The following is a 24,723-nucleotide window of genomic DNA, read 5'->3' on the forward strand; positions in this document are numbered from 1 at the left end:
TACTAAATTTCTAGGGATGCACTGATCCACTTTTTTCAGTTCCGATCCGATTCTGATAAATATGTGCCGATACAGATACTGATTCTGATATATATATATATATATATATTTTTTTTTTAACAATTATTATTGTTGTTGGTATAATGTGTGAGGTTACATAAAGCTGTAGTAAACCACCCAGCTCCTCTTATTAAAAAGCAAAAAAAAAATTAAAAACAAAAAACAAAAATGAATTGAATTTAAATGTATTCCAAACAAATTTATTTGAACTACTACTAAACTTTGATTTACTAGTCGGTTAAACTAATTACCTATCATTTTTTATGAACACGTGCTTGAAATCCCTGTCTATAATGCTCTTTTAAACTGTAACGGACCTCCCGCCGCTAGAGACCGCTGTGGCTTCAGTTGATGGCCCGCAGCCTTCCTCTCTGACCCTTCACCCGATGTCAACAATCAGTAGCTTGTTGGTGGCTACGGCTAACGGCAGTTAGTGATAGTTTTCCAAAGGAGTAAATGGAAATAAAGTGGTATGTGGGCTGTCGAGGGTTGAGCTCACGTATGGCTACTCATCCGAAGTGAAAAGAGGCCAAATATCAAAGCATGATATTAATCTGCAGAGAGGAACGAAGGCGCTAGCTAGCGCCGCCCGTTATCAGGCTAACGTCACACCCACTTTTCTTTGTGTTTCTCTCATTTACGTTTAATCTACTAGGTAATTATACCGCCAAGAACATCCTAACTGATACTAGCTCAGTTACACACAGACTGTCTTGTGTTAGACTGCGGTGCGTTCATGGTCTATTGCAAACTGTAGGATGGATTTGGATCGGCGCTGTCGGTCAGATATCCGATCTAATAATTACGTCCATATTGGACCCGATACAATATGGGGATATTTCCAAATTAGATTTAGCTGATATCAATACCAATATATAAATGTACTGAGCTAATTTGATCCTCTATCTGATTTCAAGGTCTGATTTCCAAATCATATTGCTCTAATCATCTTCAAGCACCAACGCTTGTCAGCTTCCTGCAGTTGGCTCTTGTTTTGTGTCTGAATGTGGAGATGAACCATCAGCATCTCTTCTCTGTGACTGGCTGTTTGCTTTGGTAGACATTAATGAAAGCTGTAATTTAGGCTGTTTTGGTTTTGTTTTTCCAAGTACATTCACTTACTAAGCATATATTTTGGTTACATGTTGGTTTTATAGCTGTAAAAACATTTTATATATCTGTTTTATTTTATTCTGTTCATTTCATATTAATGTAAAAATTTTTGAATAGAACGATCTGAAAGAGGCTAATTAATCAGCCTTTTTGGGGCGCAGGTGGCAGAATGGATAGGGTGCGCGCCCCATGTGCATGGGCAGCCCCAGTTCGGGTCCGGCCTGGGGCCCTTTGCCGCGTGTCTCTCCCCGCTCTCTTCCCTGTTTCCAGCTCTATCCACTCGCCTCTCCTCTATCAAATAAAGGCACAAAATGCCCAAACATAAACCTTAAAAAAAATGAATCAGCCTTTTAATATGTCTGATTCCAAATTAAACAAACAAAAAAATAAATAAGAAAATCTCAGTCCCTGTGTACAGGTTCCACATCTTATAATTTAAAGCGATGGCCACGTTCAGCATACTCTTCTTCAGTCAGATAAGGTATCCTACTACTTGATCTACAGTAGCTCCTAATAACAGAAAATAAGCTTACACAAAGATTTGTGACTGAATGAATAATTCATGCACTTTTTTTTCTGTTTCTGTATGTGACATGCTCTGACCTAAACATTACTGCTGTAGGGCTCTGTAGGGGATGAAAACCTCATTTAAAGAAGCACATGATGAATCAGTGTGGTGAACTTTTTTAATTGAGCAGTAGGTGGCAGCCTTGCTTAATATTTGTCCCCGTACATACTTCAGACAGGGAGGTAACTGTACTAAGACACTTGATGTTTGTACAGCTGTTAGGTAGATATGTTAGTGTGATTATATCAGACACAAATAATAGATAATGATTTTGTTGTATAGTTTTCTACAAGCCTTTCAGCTGCTTCAATGATATGTTGTTTGAAAGCATGGGATTGCACTCAGAAGGCAATGCCTTTCTTCTCTTCTTTTTATCTTAATTCCTTGTATTCTTCTCATTGCTTTAGTTCCCTATTTCAGTTTATTTCGTTGCTCATTTGACCTCTTTATTGTTGATTGTTTTAATTTTAGGATGCATGATATCGATATTGGGAAATGTAAGCATAAAAAGTTAATTAACTTGACTTCACTTTAAAGTGAGTTCACATGACAAAGGTTTGTTTCTTTTTTCACACATAATCTTAAAGGGGTTGTAAGGACTGGGGTTAGTTTCATCTTTATACTTTGAAGTGTGTTCTATAGATTCAAGTTTGTTTGTTTATCCTTCAAGGGTGTTTTAAAGACTAAAGTTTTTTTTCTTTGTTCATCTATGCACTTTAAAGTGTGTCAGGATGACTAGAATTTGTCTTTGATCGGGCTCAGATTTTAAAGTGTGTTTAAAGGACCGAATTTGATATATTTCTTTATCCTAAGTCCCTGTAAAGTGAAATCCAAACTTTGTATCTTAACACACTAGATATCTTGGAATCAGGTTGCTGTTAACATGTGGAAACAATATGATCTTTGTGTGATTGAATTTTGGATTTAGTCCATAAGAATGTTTTTCACCTCATTCCTGGCTTGTTTTTTTGAGCAGGGCAAATATCAGAGCCCATGACATCACCAGTCTTGATGAGGAATTACCCAACACCCCCCCCAACGCTACAATGATATAATATCCCAAGCAGTTCATCTCAGTACAGTCTGTAGTTAGCTGATGTTACTGATGTTAACAGTCAGCTTTATTGCTGTGTTTTTCTTCACTGTGAGGTAAATTTCCCAGATGTATCAGCCCAGTGGACAACGGGTCAGTCAAAGCATTATAACAGAGAGATTTGTGCCAGAAAACAGTAAATTTAATCCCCATCATCTGTCCTCTCTGCTCTAACAAGGGGCCAGGTAGCCGGGCTCTGATCAGAAACATTTTTAGGAGAGGATCGTGTTTCTCGTCAGTGGGCGTGGCTTTCGCTCATTCAATGGACACGGCCACACCATCCGTGAGCAGATTTTACTACCTCATTTTTCATGATTTTTAAGCTTAAATTTGTAAACTTAAGAGATGTTTAGCCTCCATAACACAGTGGTCTGTCATACAACAAACCTAAAATATTTATCACTTAGCAGGGACTTTAAACTTTAACGTGTGTTCTTAGGTAGGTAGTATATTGGTATTTGCTCAAAAATAAGAATCATTGGTATCGGCAGACATGAACATTTCTGCCTATATTTAAAACTGATATTTTGGCTATGAAAATCTGCCTATATCAGCTGTAAATTTTGGCTGTAGGAACAAATAAGTCAGTGGGGTTTTAGGCTGGACAAAAAGACACATGCCAGCCAGTCTTTTTCTTTATTCATCATCATTCCTTAAGTTTGTAAGTGTGTTCAAATGACTGAAATTTGGTAATTATTCATCCTAAAACTTTAAATTGTATGTTTTAAGGACTAACGTTTAAGGTTTGAACTATTGAAATATTAGTATCCTTCCAACTAAAATTAATTTGTAAACATTAGCAAAAATCCAAAATCGTGCATCCCTCTTCTAAGGACTAAAATTTTTCTCTTTGTTCATGCTTATACTTAAATGCTGTTAAAAGCATTGTTTCCCAGCCTGGGGTCCAGGACCCCCAATGAGGTGCCATTGATCTCAATTGTGGGCAAGGCCTAGTCTGCTCTGATGTTGTACAAGCGTCTTTGGTATGATAAACATGTGTTGACCTATTTTCTTAGGGCTTTATTCATGAAACAATTAAAATTGATGTTGATTTTTGACAGCAGTCTTACCACTTTTTAATTCATGTAGGTCTTGGATAACCTGACACGCCAGATGGATTTGTTTCACACATCTGGAAAACCTTCCATAGACGGCATTTAGGAAAGGGCAGAGCCTTTGCAAAAAACTTGGAGGGTGATTGGATGGCATTCTGTCTGTCACATCTTTATGAGTCAATCAGAGCAACAAAACACATATGTCGTCGCTGATACCAACGAGTGAACTCCTTAGAGAGCTGCATTACGTGAACCATGTCGACTGTAGACATGTCAGTACACGACTTTTGTCGTTTTTTGAAAAGAAAACAACTCACTGCTGTTCTTTCGTTCTTTCTTTTAACAAAGAAATGTCGTTAAGTTCTGATAAATCTTACGCTTTAGCAGCATCCACGCCAATGTCTTCCACCATATTTGCACCAGCCTGTTGTTGCTGTTTGCAAAAGTCACGACTCTGTCGCGCCCCAAATTACTGCCCCTCAACGCTGATTGGTCCTGTCACATTCTAACCAGGCCCAAACGGTTTAGATGGGAGCTTCGCAAGATAGATTAGCCAGTAAGAGACACAGAAATGGGTGTATCCACCTGTGTTGCAAGGTTAGGTCTTGGAGGGGCTCGACTTTTCTTAGATATTAGTAGTGAGGCTCTGGGGAAAAAAGGATGGGAACTACTGGTTTAAAGGACTGAAGTTATAGGCCTTATTTACTACATTGATATATCTGTTCCATTGTTAATTTTGTCAACTAAAACTATGACTAAAACTGTTCGTTGACGGCCTTTTTTCCATGACAAAAACTAGAGCAAGACTAACAGACAGATCTGTGATGACTAAAACTGAGAGGAAGTAAGTTTAGTTTTCGTCAAGATGACTAAAACTTGACTAAAATGTCTTGAGTTTTCATCGACTAAAACTAAAAAGGGTAGAAATGACTAAAATGGGACTAAAACTAAAAGACATTTCAGTTAAAGACTAAGACTAAAATTAAAAACAGCTGCCAAAATTAACACTTATCTGTTCCAATATTAGTATCAGCTATTTAAGTATTCAATATTGGCATAATGGATATCGTTAAAACCAAAGTTTATGCACCCTCATATTAGTTAAATTATTGCCTCTTTGTGGTTATACTGTTTGTATCCCTTTTGTTGTTCCCTGTCCCTATACTTCTCTAACTAAATGTATTTATTGCTCTTATGTTTCCTGTGTTACATGGTTTCTTTATTTAGATAATTAATGTAACAGTTTGATCTTGTCTCATTTTTATTCTCCTTCTCATTCTATTGCTTCTACCCTCCTTTAATGATTTATTTGGTCATTGTTTCTGTTTTAATTCCTCATGTCTTAAATCTGTAGTTTTCTTGCTCTCAACTTGCGTAGCTCTGTTTCTGTGTTTCCTGGGTTCTTATTGGCTCTTATGACATTAGGGTTGTATTTGAGTTCTTTTGCTTTGTTCTTATGCTTGATGTGGCACATGTTCGTAAAAGCGCAGTCCAAATATTATTGTTATTATAATAATTTTAAAAGAAGAAAAGTTTGCCATGTGCTGTTATAAAAGAATATTAACAACAATGTAATTTCATCTATAAGTCAGTATGCTGCAAATATGTTGGGAGAAATGGGTATAATTCTTTCAGTATCCCTTTTTGTGGCTCAGAGTTGACTGATAAGTTATTTCTTTTGAAATTGTTCAACAACCAGTAAAGCTGTGGTGCCTTAACTTCTGAGAAAATGAAAACCCACCATGGACGAGTTCACTGTCAGTGTTTTTTTTTTAGGTGTGTTGTTATTTATTCAACAGGATTTCTTTATCTGTCTGTGTCTGACAGTGATTCCAGCAGTGCTTGATCTATAATAAATATCAGAAAGAAAGGATAACAACAGACGAGAAAAGAAGAGTCCTTGTTCTGACATTTTTTGTAAATGTATTTGCCTCGGCTGTCATTTGCTATCTTCCCTACAGGGAAACTGTTTTAAACGGTTTATTTATTTATTTTCCCAAACTGAGCGAGAACTTTTCACAACTCTCATCTGTTTCTGCCTCCTCTCTCGTCCTCCTTGCAGATATATCCAGCTATGGATATGGACGGTGCCAGTTCAGTGGTGCTGCAGGCCTTAACCCAAGCTACCAGTCAGGACACAGCTGTGCTGAAGCCTGCAGAGGAGCAGCTCCGACAGTGGGAGACCCAGCCAGGCTTCTACTCTGTCCTTCTGGTGAGGGACGATATCCAGTCATTTAAATATATCCGCTTCAGAGAATCCCATACAGACCTGTGAATGGAGATGGTATTTTATGTTGGAAATCTGATACAAAGCAGTTTAATTTGGTGTAGTTTGATTACATGTTGGGTTTTCAAGAAGTAGATTCAAACAATAGCAGCTTTTTCTGTGTAGACTGTGTTTTGATAGGAAGGCTCTATCTTTCAGTCTTTATCATAACAATAAGAGGCTGTGTGTATAGTTTAAGGTTGACATTTAATCTCAGCAAATTTTGAGTGAGTGTCACCCAGATCTAAAATATTCATGCATTTCACACTTATGGATCCACATTCCTGGCAGCTTCCTGCTGCTCTTTGCCACAAAGAAGTTGCTGGTCTCACATGCAACCTGCATGATTTAACCAAATTTTTAAACTGAGGAAGTTCAATTAGATATGTTAATCAACAAGGAGTTAACCTGGGTTGAACTAATACAGAATCTCACCCAATAAAGAAAACCCTAAGAAGAGGAGACTGTGGATTAAATATACTTCTCCTAATCCTATCATGACATACCGTGTCAAGTTGAGCAAATTATTACTCATTTTTTACTAACATTACCGCCCAAAAACACTGAAGTGATGGCTGAAATGGATTCTGATTCAATCATTAGCTAAAATTAACCAGCTATTTAGATCTCACCTGTGCTTTGTTGATGAAGAATTTCTAGGTCCTTACTTCCCAAATGGCAGAATTATTGATCCGCCTCATTGAAAATACAGAAAGCTGTCTGTACTGTGTAGTCTTTCACCCTGGCAGCTGAGTAAGAGAAAGGATTCTCTACTAGATATATGTAAACATCACTGAAATGAAGTGCTGATGAGGCCAGTTGTAGAGTTTGTATAGTGTTATAGTTGTTGCACAAAGGTTGCAAGTGGTCAAAATAAGCTGTTTACAAGTGTTTAATGGTAGCCACCACTTTTCTTTATTCCTTTTGGCTCAAATCCATCATGTTTAGCAGAGAGTACAACATGCAATTTCTGTGCATCTGTGCAGTTCTCTGTGGCACAGTCTGTTTCACTAGTGTAGTATTTTAGCCCTCTGACTATAACTTAGACCAGGGGTGTCCAAACTTTTTCCACAGAGGGCCATTTACAGAAATATGTGAGGGTAGTGGGAGCACTGTCATATTCCTTGCCGTGAAGATTTAAAAGTTAGTAAGACTAATCCAATGCAAATTAATATGTGCTTAGTGACTTAGTACTCCTAAATGACTAGTTAATGGCTGACAGGGCAAATAGACAGTCATTTTCAGGGTTCTGGGGAGCCAGTCAGATTTCAGAGGGCTCAGTTTGGCCCTGGCTACAACTGACTCTTCCCATGAAATATTACTGATGCTGCTATTTGCTGCGATAATCCATCAGGACGTCAATAATCAAGATATCTTCTTGGCAAAGTGTTTGTTTACAGAATAAACATGGTAGCACTGCCTTGCGCTGAAACTAAAAAGTTCAATAAAGTTAAGCACATGCTTCATTTTATTTCTAGAATTTGCTGCAGTCCAATCAAAAATGGGCTGTGGGCTACATTTGGCCCCCGGGCCATAGTTTGGACACGGCTGACTTAGGCTGACGGTTGTATTGCCATTGTGCAATAGTTGGAGTCCCTTGTCTTTAATTGAGGATCTTTGCAATTAAACAAACGCTCCACAAGATTAGTTTACCTCCTAAAGGGGAAAAGCTGCTGAAAAGTAGTACCATCAGCCTGATTTGTGTCAGTATGTATCCCAGCATTTTGTTCAGGCATTGTCCAAATCTTTGTTGAAAGGACAACTGGAATTGCTTGAGGTTCTTGAAGACGTTTCGCCCGATAAACCTGACCTGGATGAATGAGAACCTACACAGACATACAGGCATTATGGTTGCACTGGCATAAGTAATAAAGTATACTACAACACCATAAATTTTAGCCTCCAGCATCTGATCAGTTCATCTTTAAATCAGAGTAGACATTTGTGCAAAGTTTAAAGAAAGTCCCTCAAAGTGTTATTGACATATTAAAATCACTAGCAAGGGATGAAAATAAGGCCAAGTGACCTTCAATTTTGAATATGAAAATCTGAGTAGTCATCCTTGAGTCAGAATGAGCATTTCTGCAATGTTTAAAGAACATCCCCCTCTGGGGTTTTTTTGATATTGAGTTAACAAGAATTAGATGGATGGACAACTTAAAAGCATGTTGCCTCCAGTCTTTATGCAAAGGCATAAAATAAATGTCAAAAGTGCATTTTGATGAAAGATTTTTTTGGCATTAACAAATCTTTAAACCATAGTTGATCATTTTATAAAGTCATTGGTACCACAAAGTTTTGTTTTAGGTCATCTTACTTTTTGTGTATATCCTCCACAGAGCCTACGCTGATCCTTGAAGGATTACACAGGCATTTTATCCAATGTATTTGTTTACTGTTACAGTCAGGCTTCAGTGAGAAGATGGATTTTAGTTTCATCTCTGAGCATTCAGAAGAGAAATTGGTCCTGGATGTGTTCTGCCCAGCTGAGCACAGAGATGTTTTCCATTCACAGGAAAATGTGATTTTCTATATTTTTATGATAATTAGATTTTAGAAAAGAGAGAAAACACAGTGCCCTGTTTCAGTCAAAGCAGATCTGAAATGACATACGTTAAAGTTGAAAGAAGCTTGTTAAGCTTGTTTCATCTGGTTTCTTTGATCAAATTTATCAGTCTTAAGACAGTATTTGAAATGTAAGATACACAATATAGGGGGAATACATATGCCAGGCATGTCTTGTGCTTTCCGTCAGACAAGGACATAGAAAAACAAATCTATCTTTGGTTCCAGGTTATGTAATTGGATTCACAGCATGCCTTTATATTGTGTGTTATCCTGACAAATTCATTTTTTTGCTCCCTTTTCGAGTGCTGTACTTCCATATTAACCAAGCTAAAGGTGTCAAATGTACAGTCTCATTTCAATTAATGTGTCTTCAGAGATGATACAGGAAGGACAGTGCCAATAGATCAATCAACTATTCCAGCAAGTTCCAGTAATGAATCTAATAAAGTTTAGTGGCAGTGGAAGGTCTTTTTAAAAACTTAATACTCTACAGCCCTGCTAATGGTCCTCTGTTCCCACGATGCAACAGAGAGGTATTTTATATCCATATTAAAACAAATATTAAAGGTAAAGCCCTCTTTTAGCTCATATTTTACCCCCCCCTTAAACCAGAAAATACAGAGGGCGAGACTCCAATCACCAGATATGACTGTGCTGCTCTCTGGGGAGCTCCTGCCTTTGCTGTGAATATGGGAATGACTTTGAGAACACTTTGAAAGTACTCAGACAGATTTTTTTAAGTTGTTGCTGCATTTTACAGCTCAGAAATGTTTCACTTATGAAAGGAAATGGGTGTGTATAGCTAGCTTTTATTATGAAGTCAGTGTGTGCTCTGTATTTTAATACAGCAGCCACTGGAAATGTTTCTTAATGTCATCAAAGGTGTTACTTATTATTCATTTGGATGTAACGGTGCCTAGATATATCATTGCATTGATATATGAAACAGTCTGTCTGGGAAACCTCCTGTATGAAGTGTTTGGGAAAGGTGATTGGACGAACGTTCTGTCTTACACATTCATGACGGGACAATCAGAGTTACAAGATAAAATAAAGTTGTAGGCATGCGCAGCTTCGGTACTATCCTGAGGTCTATAGGCTAATGCTTCCATATCGTGTAATAAAATAAAATAGAATAAAATAAAATTCATGCTGAAACAGGTCGGGAGATGTGCAAAAAAAGGAAAAGCTTTCGGTGTGACTCTTTGCTCTTGTTTTAATAAAAAAATATGATCCATTGTGATTAAACTACCACCATACTACAACTACATTTGACCTAATAGCTACCACAGCAACTGCCACTGGATACACCAGCAAACTGTGCTGTGCAAACTCACACTGAAGCAGACCTGGAGAAGAGCAAAAACAACTTAACCTTCATGGCAAGCTTTCAGCGTTGTTTTTTGTTTTTATTTCATACATTAACATGGTCCAGTTCTGATAAAACTGATGCTATATGACAGATATATCTGAGCTAATCACTATACTATTAGCAGCCATTGCTATTAGCTTTCAGTGCAACTAAACCCTGCCGTAGCTAACACCTCCTTCTCCTCAAATGACACTGACTGATCTGAACAATCAATCTGCTTTGCACAGTTAGCTGATACTAATGTTAAATAACATTTTAGCCAATTGCTTATACTATGCCAACAATTTTTTAAATTACTTTATTTTCTTAAAGACTACCAGAAAGCCAACATTTTGTTTTTGTTTAACTACAAAAACAAGTCAGAGTTTGAACAAGAGGTCACTTCTTATACCCGATATAAAACCTCTTCTCTCAGGCCTTGGCCACACAGAGACCAAAATGATTTATTTCCGTCTTCCGTAAACACGGGATTGTTTCAGGAAATGTCCGCGTAGGCACGGAATCACTGAAAACGCTGTAGTAAATATGCCAGGCCTGTAAGTGGCACTGTAATGCTGCCACGGAAATGCACATTAAAAGAGAATAAGATTACGGAGAATGCATATAAAGTTTTTGTGCTGTACACAGGCTCAAGAAGAAGAAGTTGAAGAAGTGCTGTTCTCCATGACCAGTTGGCAGTGGTGGTAAAGGAGCAACAGAATTTGATGTAGCTCAGTAGCTCCTGCTTGTTGTTTTGGCTTGACCTGTGCATGCGGCTCAAATGGGCTATGCTAGTTATGACATAATCGTTTCAAGAAAGATGCGGCTGGCTGTCCACGGAGACAAAACAGTAAGCGGTTACAGATTTGTTCACTCTGGGACCCAGTTTCAAAAAGTAGCGTTAACGGCTCCCCAAAATGCTGTTTGTGTAATTTTGTTCGATAGGTATCAGATGTGTCTGTACTGGATTTCAATACTCATCCCTATTTGTTAATCAGTTATCCTTACTGTAGGATACTTGTTGCATTGCTCCTTTGGAGATTTACTTACAGCTCTGTTGAACAAAATGAGTAAAAGCATATTGTTGACTGATTACAGATGGCTGTTGTACTCGTTAAATCAGGTTACTCTTCTACTTCTAAGTGGTGTCAGTTCTAAGGCTGTTCTCAGACGCCTATTTCCCTACTTGACAGTTGAAAACAGTCCTCTTTGCAGATGAATATCGTGCTTTGATATGTGGCCACTTTTCACTTTGGTTGCATAGTGAGTATAACCCTCAGCAGCCTACATACCACTTAGTTTCCATTTTCTAGTTAAACGGTCCTACCGCAGTGTTCTTTTGACATGCTAACTGATTAGCTACTCATGTTTATGTTCAGGAAAGTGCTGGGGAAAGCTCTGACAGGAAGGCAGCCATCACCAACTGAAGCTGCAGCGGCTGATAGTGGCGGGAGGCTTCATTTGCATTTTAAAAAAAGCATTTGATCAGGATTTTGGGCCTGTGTTTATAAAAAAAGTGATAGGTAATTAGTTTAGCCAGCTTACCGTGTATATCCCTAGTCAGTTCATAACCATGTAAAGGAGACTGACCAACCACAAAACCAGCTGCTGTTTTAAAAACACAAACATGATTGGTGTTGGTATTGATTATCAGCCAATCTAACTCATTTATGATCTATGTTAGGCAAAAACCCTCATTGGGGCATCTCTATATGCAGTTAAAAACATAAAAATCAAAATAAAATCTTATCCTGAATCCACTATTGGTACATGTTGTTTTGTGACTAAAGTTGATGATGTTACTCTGTTTCATAGAGCTGTTACACATAATGTCATTTCATCAGACCTTTTTATGTAACATATTTGAGGTAACAAACTTACTGCTAACTAAGCATTTCTTTTTCTTCTCCCCCTGTAGAATATCTTCAATAACCACATGCTGGATGTGAATGTCAGGTGGCTGGCAGTGCTCTACTTCAAAAATGGCATTGACAGATACTGGAGGAGAGTAGCGCCTCAGTAAGTGCCTGCTTGTGTCTCTTGTTTCCCATCGCTGTCAGCCTTATTCTCAGCCCATTCCATCTAAGGCGTTTCTTCTTCTCCTCTCCTCCGCTGTTTGGCTTTATTCTCCTCTTCATTGTCATCTCACTCCTACTGTCTCTTTTCATCAATCTTAATCTCTGACTTTTTTTTTTCGGTCTCATCATTCTCCTCAGATCTTTTTTTTTTCCTCACAGATTAGTTGCATTTTTCTGCCTTTTCTCTGTCCTCATTGCCTCCATTTTCCCCATTGTCTCTTCTTGCACCAGTTATAGCTTACGTCAGTAGTTCTGTCTCCATCGCTTTTCAGCGCTTTCTGCTCTTTTACCGTTTCATACTCATTTTTCAGACCATTGTGCTCTGATTTTATACTCAGTCTTTTCTTTGTGTCCCTATGTTTGTCCGGCAGTAGATCCGCTTTGGGTATTCAAAGCTTTTGCTCTTTCTTTGGGTAGCTTGCTGGCTTTTGTTGGATCTGAATTGAACGTCTGCTCTTAAACTTGCAGGACAGCAGTTAGCCGGAGGTAATAAGTTCTCCTCAGCTGCTCTTTGACCACTTCACAATTCAGCTTTTTTCTTCTTTCTTTCAGAAGTTTTCCTCTCTTACTAAAGTAGTTCCTCTCTCTTCAGTAGTTCAGTAAACTATTTGCTGGGTGCTGAACAAGGGCTTTTGCTCCTCCTGCTTTTTATTTGATTTTCTTTGGACAATTGTCATTAATCCAGGAGCTGGATGCTGTGTGGGACAAAACAATGCATGTGGTGTTACTATACAAAGCATTGGCTGAACTATATAAGGATATGATTATTTTGGATTTACCAGGCTGACTTAAATATCTGAGTGCGTTGTCCACAAATATATGTGACTGCCTAAGGAAGTGTAATTGATAATAGTTTTTGCATTAATCAGTTTTATTTGTGGACAGTGGCCATCTAAGATCAGTAAAACAAGAGGATGATCTGCATTTGTGAGGAAGACGTCTTTCCTTAAATGCAATGATTGCAGTATTTTCTATTAACTTTGTCAATTTGTGGATACTCACCAATACCACATGTTTATAACAATGCAATATATGTGATTTAAATGATTGGTATTATGAAAGAGTCCCAAAGCTACATATAAAAAAAATCTACAAATCTCTAGTCAGACTTTAAAGCAATAGCTGCTGCAAGTGGCAGACAGAGCACGGTCTACACCATACAGTTATGGATGAAAGTATTGGCACCCTTGGATTTTTCCAGAAAATACACCATTTCTCAGAAATTGTTGCAATATACATGTGTTTAATGCCTTTATGTGCATTGGAGCAACACAAAAAATACGAAGGAAAAAGACAAAATTGACATAATTTTACACAAAACTCAAAAAATGGGCTGGTCAAAATTATTGCCACCCTCAACTTAATATTTGGTTGCACACCCTTGGAAAAAATAACTGAAACCAATCACTTCCTATGACCATCAGCAAGCTTCTTACACCTCTCAACTGGAATTTTGGACCACTCTTCTTTTGCAAACTGCTCCAGGTCTCTCAGATTTGAAGGGTCCTTCTTGGAACAGCAGTTTTAAGATCTCTCTATAGGTGTTCAGTGGTATTTAGATCTGGACTCATTGCTGGCCCATTTAGAACTCTCCAGCACTTTGTCTCCAACCATTTCTTGGTGCTTTTTGAGGTATGTTTGGGGTCATTGTCCTGACCTCTGATGCAGACCCAGCTTTCTGACACCAGGCCCTACATTGTGGCCCAAAATCTTTTTTTTTTTTTTAAAGATTTTATTTTTGGCCTTTTTTTGATAGGACAGTGGATAGAGTGGAGAGGGGAGAGAGCGGGGAGAGACATGCAGGAAATAGTGCCACGGGCCGGAGTCGAACCCGGGTCGCCTGCATATATGGCGTGCGCCTTAACCACTTGACTACCGATGCGCCCGGCTCAAAATCTTTTGATAGTCTCCAGATTTAATGATTCCTTGCACACAGTTAAGGCACTCAGTGCCAGAGGCAACAAAATAACCCCAAAACATCCTTGAACCTCCACCATGTTTGACTGTAGGTATTGTGTTTATTTCTTTGTAGGCCTCATTCCATTTTCTGTAAACAGTAGAATGACGTGCTTTTCCAAAATGCTCTACCTTAGTCTCATCTGTCCACAAAATGTTCTCCTAGAAGGATTGAGGCTTACTCAGGTACATTTTTGCAAACTCCAGTCTGGTTTTTTTATGTCTCTTTGTCAGCAGTGGGGTTCTCCTCGGTCTCCTGCCCTAGCGCTTCATCTCATTCAGATGACAACGTATGGTCTGAGCTGACACTTTTGCACCCTGAGTCTGCAGGACAGCCTGAATTTGTGTGGAAGTTGACTGAGGATGTTTATCCACCATTCCAACTATCCTGCGTTGCATTCTTTTGTCAATTTTTCTCTTCCGTTGGGAAAGCCCCAGCATACGGGTCTATATTTGGGTGTGCAGCAGCACCCCCAGCTTGGGGGCTACGCTGGGCCGTGCAGACACTGACCTCATGCTGGGGCAGGGTCGGCTTCGCCCCAGCATACAGGTGTACGCTGGACTGTGCAGTAGGAGACGCCGACCCATGGGTCTACGCTATTAAAACCCAACTGCTTTGGATTAGGCATTTAAATCCGACTGGTTAAATTTAGGCATTTGAATCCGACTGGTTAGGTTTAGGCATTCAAATCCGACTGGTTAGGTTTAGGCATTAAAATCCGACTGGTTAGGTTTAGGCATTCAAATCCGACTGGTTAGGTTTAGGCATTAAAATCCGACTGGTTAGATTTAGGCATTACAACCCGACTGGTTAGGTTTAGGGTCAGCCTGTCGGCAAGCGGATCAAGCTGAAATTTCGTCACGGGTAATATACGTCACGCCCCAGCGTAGAGGTCCATGGCTTGGGCAATGTACGTCACGCCCCAGTGTAGAGGTCTCCAGCTGAATGCCCCAGCGTAGAGGTTTGCTCGAGGGCTGCAGCCAGATGCCTCTCACAAGAGCAGCAGTCAAGGCTCGACAACTGACCCAGTCTTTTGCTCTGATCCTCTTCGGTAAATATCCGCTAAGGAATGCTTTGCCTCACCGTGTCTCCACCCCACCGGGGAGGGAGTAATCGGCGAATTTGATTTTGGGAGTGATCCGGATCACCATGTGCATCCAGAAATGCTTTTAAAGGATTCTTCTCTATTGGGAGATAGGGCTGATGGCGGAGGTCTGCGCTCTCTGAGTGCCTTTCTAGTTTCTTTTGTTTCTATGAGAAACTGACCAGATATGGTGACTTTAGCTGTTCCTGGTGTGGTGCTATGTTTGCAGGTTCACTGGAGGGGCTGACAGGGTTGTTTAAGTTTAATGGAGCCATCATTAATGTTATTAGTTGCACCTGTCCTTTTTATATGCAGAGAGTCAAAAGGGCTGCCATGAAAAAAGGTTAATTGCTTTTTCATAACTTCAGAAAGTCCATCTTTGCCTTCTAATTAATGCCAGCCAGGACTTTACCCGGGCCATCCATTTGTCAGTAATGCTTTATGAAAATCAGGCATAAACTACACCGGAGCATTTACAGGATGATATAAAAACCAGCACAAACATGGATCAGAAATCTAGGATATATCCTGTCTCCATGCATACCTCGATTTATGTGTCATGTGAAGTACTACCTTTCCTCTTATCAGGTTTCTCATGTCTTCTATGTTTTCATTCCCCTCTGATCTCTGACATCTGTCATTAGGGGTCTAGTTTACATCTAAATATGTTCTCAATGGCTTATTTTCTTGTTGATTTACAGAAATTTAAGCCCAGGAGTAGTGAACAAGGGCATATCTTCTCCTTTTAATCCATCTAAAATTCTGGCTCTCTTATGAATAACATGATTAAAAACCCAAAATCTTAAAACACCTTAAGAATGTCCTAAAGATCCTATGATGGTGACATTTTTGTGTGCTTTTGAGCTTGTTCCAAAATTGTGAAACTAAAACTTCCACATAGCAACTTTAACCCCTTAAGAGTTGTTTGGGGGCTATTTTAACAGTTTAGTCAACTAATCACATGCACGGTCTCCTAATTAGAACAGTATACTTATTACACTTTAAATGAGACGTTGAGAATAAACTTGGAATTTACCTTAGCAGTTATAATCATCACTACCAATAATAACTTTCTTTACTGCCTTTTCTAGTTGTGTGTATTTCAAGAGTTTTTAATGACAAATCACACATTGATGAACTTTCAATAAAAGAGAGTTAAAGCATATTTTTTGAAACTGTTGTCTTTTGGCTGATCACAGCATTCATGCCAGATTTAACAGCAGAGAGAAGCAGCTTTGTGATAAATTGTTGGGAGGTATTATATCAGATGGATGTTTTTGATTGTTGTTGCACTAACCTGTAAAAAGTACATTAGTTTTTGCCAGGTCAGGAATGAATTATTAAGTTGGACATTTTTGAAAGTCACATGTGAAGTAATAAGTATGAATCAAAACTCTTAAATAAGTGATCAGTTGAAACGCAGAGCGGTTTGTCTCTGCTTGAAACAAAGGGAGCACAATCATGCTGTTGGGCTTGTTTTGTAACATTTATGCCTTTACTGGCTACAGAAGTAGCTGGAGGCATTAGTTTCTGTTTTCTGTCTGTTTTTCTGTACATACACTTACTGGACACTTTATAAGGCACACCTGTTTAATTACTCATTAACACAAATATCGAAACCAGCCAATCACATGGCAGCAACCAATAGATTTAGGCATGTAGACGTACATAGTGTTCCAAATAATAATGTTCCTAGGGGTGTAATTTCCAATCTGATGAAACACAAAATATAATTACATTTAGCTGACTAGTCTAACATCAAACATACATCCTGTAAACTAATTTCACACTGCAACTGTAACAGTGAGGAGTTGGTTTGCAGAATGTGGCTAGCGTTCACAGCACTAGCACCACCGGACTTTGATTCTCTTCACAAGTTAATGTCCAAACTCCTGAAACTACTTTGATTATATGTGATTATAATCTGACACAGCCTCCAGACAACTTTATTTCCATTTTTTAGATCAAAATAGTGCCATGTGGTTACTATCCATGCTGTTTCAGTTAGCAACTGTCAGATTAAAGAGCATTGTGGCATTGAAGCAGACAGGGACTGTGGACCTAAACTAATAAAAAATGTTTCTAATTAATTATTCTGGTGCCATCTTTAAAGGGATCCAAATTCGACCAATTAGCCAGCTAGTCACCCACATCTCTTGTACCGACCGCCACTTTTTAATTCTTCTCCTTTTTTATAATGGCATATTTTTAACAGAGAAAGCCTCTCCTCGGTGCAAAACACATAAAATCTCGCTTGGAGTTTGAAAAACACTACATTTAATAGCAAAGTGGACTGAGGAGCGTCTAGCCACTCTTTGATACGCTCAGATCAGTGAAGGGCTGCAGTGTTGGTCATCCTGGTGGAACTTTGTCCCATCTCCACACAGGACCTCTGGAGCTCAGTCAGAGTGACCTTCAGGTTCTTGCTGACCTCTCTAAGGCCCTTCTTCCCTACTTGCTCGGTTTGGCCAGACAAGCATCTATTTGAAGAGTCCTGGTTGTGCCAAACTTCCTCCATTTGAGAATCATGGAGGCCACTGTGCTCTTCTGGACCTTCAGTGCAAAAGAAATTTATTTGTAGCTTTGAAACCACCTTGACTCTGAGTTCACAGACAGGATCCTTAGACCTAATGGTTTGCATTTTTCTCTGAAATGTATTGTCAGCTGTCAGGCCTTCTTTAGAGAGGTGTGTGCCTTTCAAAGTCATGTCCATTCAATGTAATATACCACACTCCTACTGATTAGATATTTCCCTTAATTAGCAGTTAAGCAGGTGTGCCTAATGAAGTGATCTGTGATATATGTTTGCCAAATTCTCTGACGTGATATCTCATGTCTGGAAGGGATAGCTTTCTACATAGCTCAAACTTTTCCTTAGGCTCAAGGATTAGGTTTGGTGGTTGGGCTTCTGGTTATTTTTGGGGCTTTTTTGCCTCCATTTTGAGAGGACAGCTGAAGAGAGATGGAAAACATGGGAGAGTGTGGGGAAGACATGCACCAAACAGTGCTGAGACCACAAATTGATCTTGCAACCAGTGCGGTGAGGACTAAGGCCTCTGCATATGGGTGCCTGCTCTACCCAACATGATCTTCAATGAAAGTTTCTCATGTTTAATGGGGTAATATGTAGACATTATGACATTTTGACATGACAGGTTAAGTTTGCTTTGCAATCTAAATATCTTGGGAAAAGTTGGGCCTACTTTCTTTCTTAAATAAATAATTTCCTCTGTGTCTAGAACCTGAGCTACCTTTTGTATTGATAAAGACGTTTAACGAGGCATGTACTTTTGTCTTATTATACCGTGAACAGAAGCTTAAGCACAGAATCCTTCGGTGATTAAAAGATTTAGACAACTTGCGTCATATTAAAATGAACTATTATGCCTTGCATTTACATTTAAATTCATAAGATGTATCCCTGCTCAGACATTATGCGGCTCATCTGAAATTAAATGGCAGATGAAAAAATGAAGGTTTTATTTTTCCCATTTGGTCAGGGCGGCTTTATTTTCTTGTCTTTGCGCCTTTCTCCATTTCCTTCCCGTGTCATCAGATTTTCTTCTGCCTTTCTGCTTCAAATTGCGAAACAGGTCCCAGGCTTACTTTAACTTGTGTTGATATATCTTTTAATCTCTCATCCATAATTCTTTAAAGCTTGCTGCTCCACCAGATTTCCCAAAATATGTGCACTGTAAATCTTGCTCCGCTAATTCACAATCTGCCCCCCAGTAATTTCTCTTCCCACCATATCTCTTCTCTCTGCTCAAGGTTATAGCTTGATTTATTCTTTACATCAAACACACTCCCTCCCCATTAAGCCTCTTGAAGTAGCAGGAACAGGCTACATTGGGCTATTTATTTATCTGTCTTTTGTTACTGTCACACTTGTGCACATATGCTTTACTGCTTCTTCATGTTGAGCACTATGAGATGTGATTTGGGGGAGGGCAGAGAGTTTATCCAAAGCTTCCAGATTAAATCAGGCAGCTGGCAGATCCCACACTGGTGAGTTGTGCCGGGGCTTTATTGGTCCCATAAAAACTTGGCAGATTGATGCCATCTTTTTATCCTAACCATATTACAGTTTTAGGGTTTTTCCCAGAATATGATATTAAATTATGTAGAGTCTCTTAGGATATGGGCCACCTTTAGCAGTGCCAATGACTGGCACAATGCGACACAGTGGCTCAGCGGCACGCTCACCTTGCAGTGAAATATTCACTGCTTTAAAAAGTTTCTCTTTTTTTACTCATTGAAGAATTTTGATACATTTTCTTCACTATTATCTTTTTCTTTCTGTTGTGTTTCCTTGTGGGAATCCAAATCTTTAATGTTTAAGAAATAGGATTATCACAATTAAAGATGTTCCAGTACCATTTTTTCCCTCCCAATGCCAATTCTGATACTAGAGTGTTAGGTATCAGCCGATACTGAGTCCCAATCCAATACCAGTCTAAGCTTTCTGGCCTGACTGTGCTGTGGAAGACCAGCAAATTATTTAAGCCCTACAGTGAACTCAAAACATGGCTCAACAAATAGATTCAAAATGTAGCCTCTGCTTAAAGTTGTTTTCCTGCAGATTGATTTAAAGTTTGCAGCTAAATATAAAGGCCTTCTTTTCTGTCTCTCAGTTATGTTCTTATCAGGCAGCGTGACGTGACGATGGAAGAGCCTGCCATTGGTTGACAGACCCTGACAAATGGAAACAAGATGACAGTTAGCATTCAAGTTAGCGGTAATAAATGATCAAAAATGGATTAAAAGATATTCTTTATCAGGTCTACTAGCATGGACTTAATCTTTAAAGTCACCCAAGTTCCAGGCTCGCTAGAAATGCCTCCGTAAGGGATTCAGAGGCATGGATAGCGTCACTGGGACAGCGCAACAGTTACTTTCAAGAGGTAAAAACACATAAGAGGTGGTTTAAAAGTTAATTAACTTTTAGTATACTGTGTCACTTCTTGTTGTGTAAGACAACTGGAAGGCTCTTTTAACAAATGCATACAGAGAATAATTGTCACACAGCCTCCAAATGTTACTGCAGTGGGTCCTTTGGTTCTTCTTCACTGCTCTGAAAACGGTACCTTGTAATGCAGTATATTCTGGTAGTGAAGAATAACAGATTTCCGTTTATAACGCTGACATTTAGCATGACCAAAAGAAGCAAAATATAAAGTTGAACAAAACAGTATTGTATCAGTGTGTTAACATGTGTACTCGCAGATACCAATATCTATATTTGAAGTAGTCTCTGACGTATTTCTGATACTGGGAATGGAATATGAACAACTCTAGTCACAATAAGGGGGGACGATTATGGAGGCTGATATTTGGTATAGGGCCAATTATCTGAAACTGCACTTTATTTTACTATTTTACTGATAATCAATAAAAATTAATGATCTTAAAAGTACAATACTTTGGTTCCACACCAGGGTAGGTGTGGCTTTATTTTTACTTGTCACAGTCTTACCACACGTCCTGTATACACCACAGTCTGATTGGATAGATGTCAAATACATTCCCAGTCAGTTTAATAGAAAACTGATGGGAAGAAAAAAAACATTGATCTGAGAAATAAAAATTCAGTTTTTCTCTCCCTCAACAATATTCCCCTTTCTCTATCAAAGGCTTTTTACTGCCCAATATTGAATACTAAAACAAATGAAACAGAGCCTTGGTGTTTTAAATGATTGTATACTCTCCCAGTATAGCCATCAGGATCCTCTACTGCATCAGACAAGATGTGGAGTTTTAATGTAAGAGAGGAAAATTCAACACAACCAACACATGAAAAGAGTTTTGAATTAAAATTTTTGAATTCACTGTATTTAGAGGCATCATGCCCTTAGCCAGATAATAATAATAAAAGTGTTGTTAAATAACAAGCAGTGAACTCTGTTTCTTCTCTGTGGTTTATGGATGCTTTTTTTACGAGTCACACTCACAAAACTTTGAGAAATTAACGTGTTTTGTAATTATGGCACAATTTTTGACCTGCTATGGTTTTTGTTTGAATAGTTCTGTTTCCCGTAGTTCTTCCTGGTAGTGTTGTAGATGGTAATATGGGTTTGTTATATTTCCTCTGAAGTAGCCACAGCTGCTCGGCAGCTCTTACACAGCACCCGCTTTTAATGCTTTCTCTCTCCTGATTCCAAAGTAAATCAAAAAGCAGAGTTGCTGTTAATTTTTACTGCAAGTCTCTGTATTAGTGCGGCACTATTTGCCTCTGCCACACCTGAAATCTATTCAGAATAATTTTAAAATTCAAACATTCAGCTACTGACTTGTCTGCCTGGCTGTTGTAGCTGAGATAATTGGTGGAAATTTTACTCAAATTCACTCACACAATGAGGTATAGAATATTAATCTGAGACCTTCTGCTTTCTTCTTCAACACTGAGACATTTCCGCATGCTCAGACCCAGTGGAGTGGTCAGTACGCCTCGTATGATACACATGACAGACAACTGCTCATTTAATAGAAATCTTACATATTGTGTTACTCTGTTACTCTATTGTGTTCCTCTCTTTCTTGAACGCCTTGTTTCTTTTAATTATCTTCCTTTTTGTGTTTTTTTAACAGTGCTTTGTCAGAAGAGGAGAAGACATCACTGCGTGCTGGTCTTATCACAAACTTCAACGAGCCTGTAAACCAGGTAAGAGGATAAAAACTTAGATTTGGGAACAAAGAAACTTCTGAAAACCACTAGTTAAGACCATTAATTAGGCTGAATAATTTTTATCAGTTAGCTAATAATTACTTCTCTGTTGAACAGAGTGAGTAAATCAGTGTGTTTCAACCTTTTTGAGGTATGGCACGTTTTTAGATTAAAGGGGACATATTTTACCCTTTTAAGACAAGTTTATTTTGGTCTCAGTGTTGGGCCCTATGAAATCCGTTTTATTTTTTTCCAAATTCTGTTTTTTCTGTTTTATTTTTTTGGAATTCCATTTTTTAACCTTTCCACTAATTTTACACTTCTCGCCACCACCACTTTAATCATGCATCACTAATTCTGTTGTCTGAAATTATTAAGGTAATTACTCTACTGCCACGCACTGACATGAAGGAGTATTACTCTTACCCAACCACCACATTGCTGGCACAGGCACTGAACAATTATGTGCAGTGAATAAATAGTGTATATATTTTTTTAACCGATTAAAGCTTGAGTATGTAACATTCGATGAGATCCTCGTAGAATCAACTCTACTCCCCCTCCCTTCCTGTCCTTCTCCCTGTTTGAGCTCCGTAGCTCCGCCCCTCTTCTCACATACCTGTGTGTGTCCGCTGAATTGAATACCGACGGTGGCAAAGCTCTTGTGGAGCGATTTTGCTCCGCTTTTCCTCTGAAATCAATGGCTGGATCACAGGCAAGGAAACACTTCATCTCAGCATGAACAAATTCTACGTAGGACTGAACACCGCCAGTAACTCCGCCATTGTATCAACTTCTTACTAAGCTGAGAGGCGACCAATAGGAATGCTCCCTCTGACCTGAGCCTTGATTGGCTGCAAGTACTAGCCTCCTCACTGGCTCTAGCATCGTCCCTTGCTGGTTTTCCTCGAGTGAGAGTGCAGCGCGAGGCGTTGCAGAAGTGTGTTATTCTGTGAGATGGCTGCAATAATCAGACCCTGGCAGGCTGTGTTGTTTTTGTGGGCATAAAACAGTCAATTTCCTCACGGGGTCATGTTGTCAGTGGGTATGATGTGAGCCTGATATACTCTGTACTGTGTGGCTAACATTAGCAGCTAGCTCCACTAGCCTTTGTTCCTCTTTGCAGATTAATATTGTGCTTTGATGTGCTGCCTCTTTTCACTTTGGTTAAGTAGTTCTATGTGAGTTCAATCCTTGACAGCCTATACATACCACTTTATTTCCATTAGCTACCTAAAAAACTGTCATCCCACGCTGTTCCTTCTACATTCTAACTGCTAAGCTACCGCTATGCTTCTCCTTTTTATGTCTGTTGAAGTGCCGGGGGAAAGCTCAAACAGGAAGGCTGTAGCCACTACAGCAGCCTCAGTTTAAAAGAGCATTATAGATCAGGATTTAAAACCTGTGTTTATTAGAAATGATGGGGAATTAGTTTAATCTACTCGTAAATCCTGCGCCGTCTAATCCGCTAATCAAATTTCACTGTTAAACTGTTCAGCTTTGTGCTTCTTCCTCACTGTGTTTGCTACTCTAGGTTGAACTGCTGGCTGCATTGCTCAACACTGCCACACAACTGGCGACAGTATTGCAACATTTGATCAGTATCTGTAAGCTTTGAGAGAGTGGACGAAAAACAGACTTAATAAACGTAGAGTACGACAGAAAGGTCTGACTGCATGTGATTTTAACGTAAAGAATAAATGAGCCTTAAGGATGACTTTTGTGCTTCTTTTATCAGGTTAAGCTGCCACCTGTATGAGGCCTCAGTACACTCCAACGCACCACTAAACCAGCTGTTATATAAAAAACATCATCATACCAGTCTTTGCCAATTATACTCAAAGGTAACTGGTCATCAATGATTGGCTCCAAAAACCTAATCAGGGCATCCCCAGTAAAAAGGGAACCCTACGCCAAATTGCTGTAAATAAATACAGAAATCCTTTATGTTACCCTGTGGTAACATTTTAAGTCAAATAAGATATTGTTAGGTATGGTGTAGTTTCAAATTGTATCATGAAGTACCTTTTGATTCCCACCCCTAACACGATCTTAGTTCATCTGAGAGGACATGAATGACGACCCTGACTGTTGGCCTTCCATTATGGATCCAGCCTGTATATTCCTGAGGGATGTCCTCCAACATCAGGACTGATTGAGTCCATATGGCGAGCAATGAAAGCCATTTAACCTCCATATGTCTGATCAGTCTAACACTGTTTGCATCAAATCAAAGCTCCAGAAGGGCTTGCACATCTTTTAACTTTTTGGCCAGTGTGGTATAGACATTTCACCTGCAGAAGTTTTTTTTTTTTTTAATCAGAACGACTTCTTTGACCTCTTGGATATCACTGACTTACTGATACTTGCAAAGGAAATTGGTATTCGCAGCTTTTATTTATACCCAGTTAATTTAGAGTTTTGAAGTGTATTGAAGTGTGCGCTCTATAAACGATGCAATGAATTCTCATTATTTTGTTTCTTAGCATTGGCAGCTATAATATGGATCAAAACAATAGGAGGCAATGCAGCGTAAATCTTCTTTATGCCAGTATATGTTGGGGTGCGTAAATAGAAATTTGGAAGTGGAAATGAACCTGCCATGACAGAAAATATGTTGTGGACTTAAGACTGTCATAAACCCTGAAGTGCTGTTATACAACCTTCTCTGTTGGTGTCGTCTACTAATTAAAAGTTTGATTTCCAGGGTTGTTACAGGGACAGTAACTTCGTCTGCTGTTGGTGATATATATTTGGTAGAGAAACTAATCAAAAGCTTCCGAGTCATTGCAGTACAAATCAATATTACTGTTAACTGCAACTTCTAATAAGACTATAAAATTAGTTCAACACCTCAACAAAACAT

The 24,723-nt window shown here is 38.9% G+C and overlaps 1 protein-coding gene across 1 annotated transcript in view; it reads left to right on the forward strand.

The window, feature by feature from the left end:
- ipo11 (importin 11) overlaps positions 1-24,723 on the forward strand; it is a 261,649-nt gene that overhangs the window by 10,913 nt on the left and 226,013 nt on the right. Inside the window, exons 2-4 of the mRNA XM_041787347.1 lie at positions 5,952-6,101; positions 11,993-12,093; positions 21,782-21,854. Coding sequence (XP_041643281.1) covers positions 5,964-6,101; positions 11,993-12,093; positions 21,782-21,854 — 312 coding nt within the window. The 5' untranslated portion in view covers positions 5,952-5,963. The remainder of the gene's footprint in view (positions 1-5,951; positions 6,102-11,992; positions 12,094-21,781; positions 21,855-24,723) is intronic.

This window comes from Cheilinus undulatus, linkage group 5 (assembly GCF_018320785.1).
Source record: "Cheilinus undulatus linkage group 5, ASM1832078v1, whole genome shotgun sequence".
NCBI lineage: Eukaryota > Metazoa > Chordata > Actinopteri > Labriformes > Labridae > Cheilinus > Cheilinus undulatus.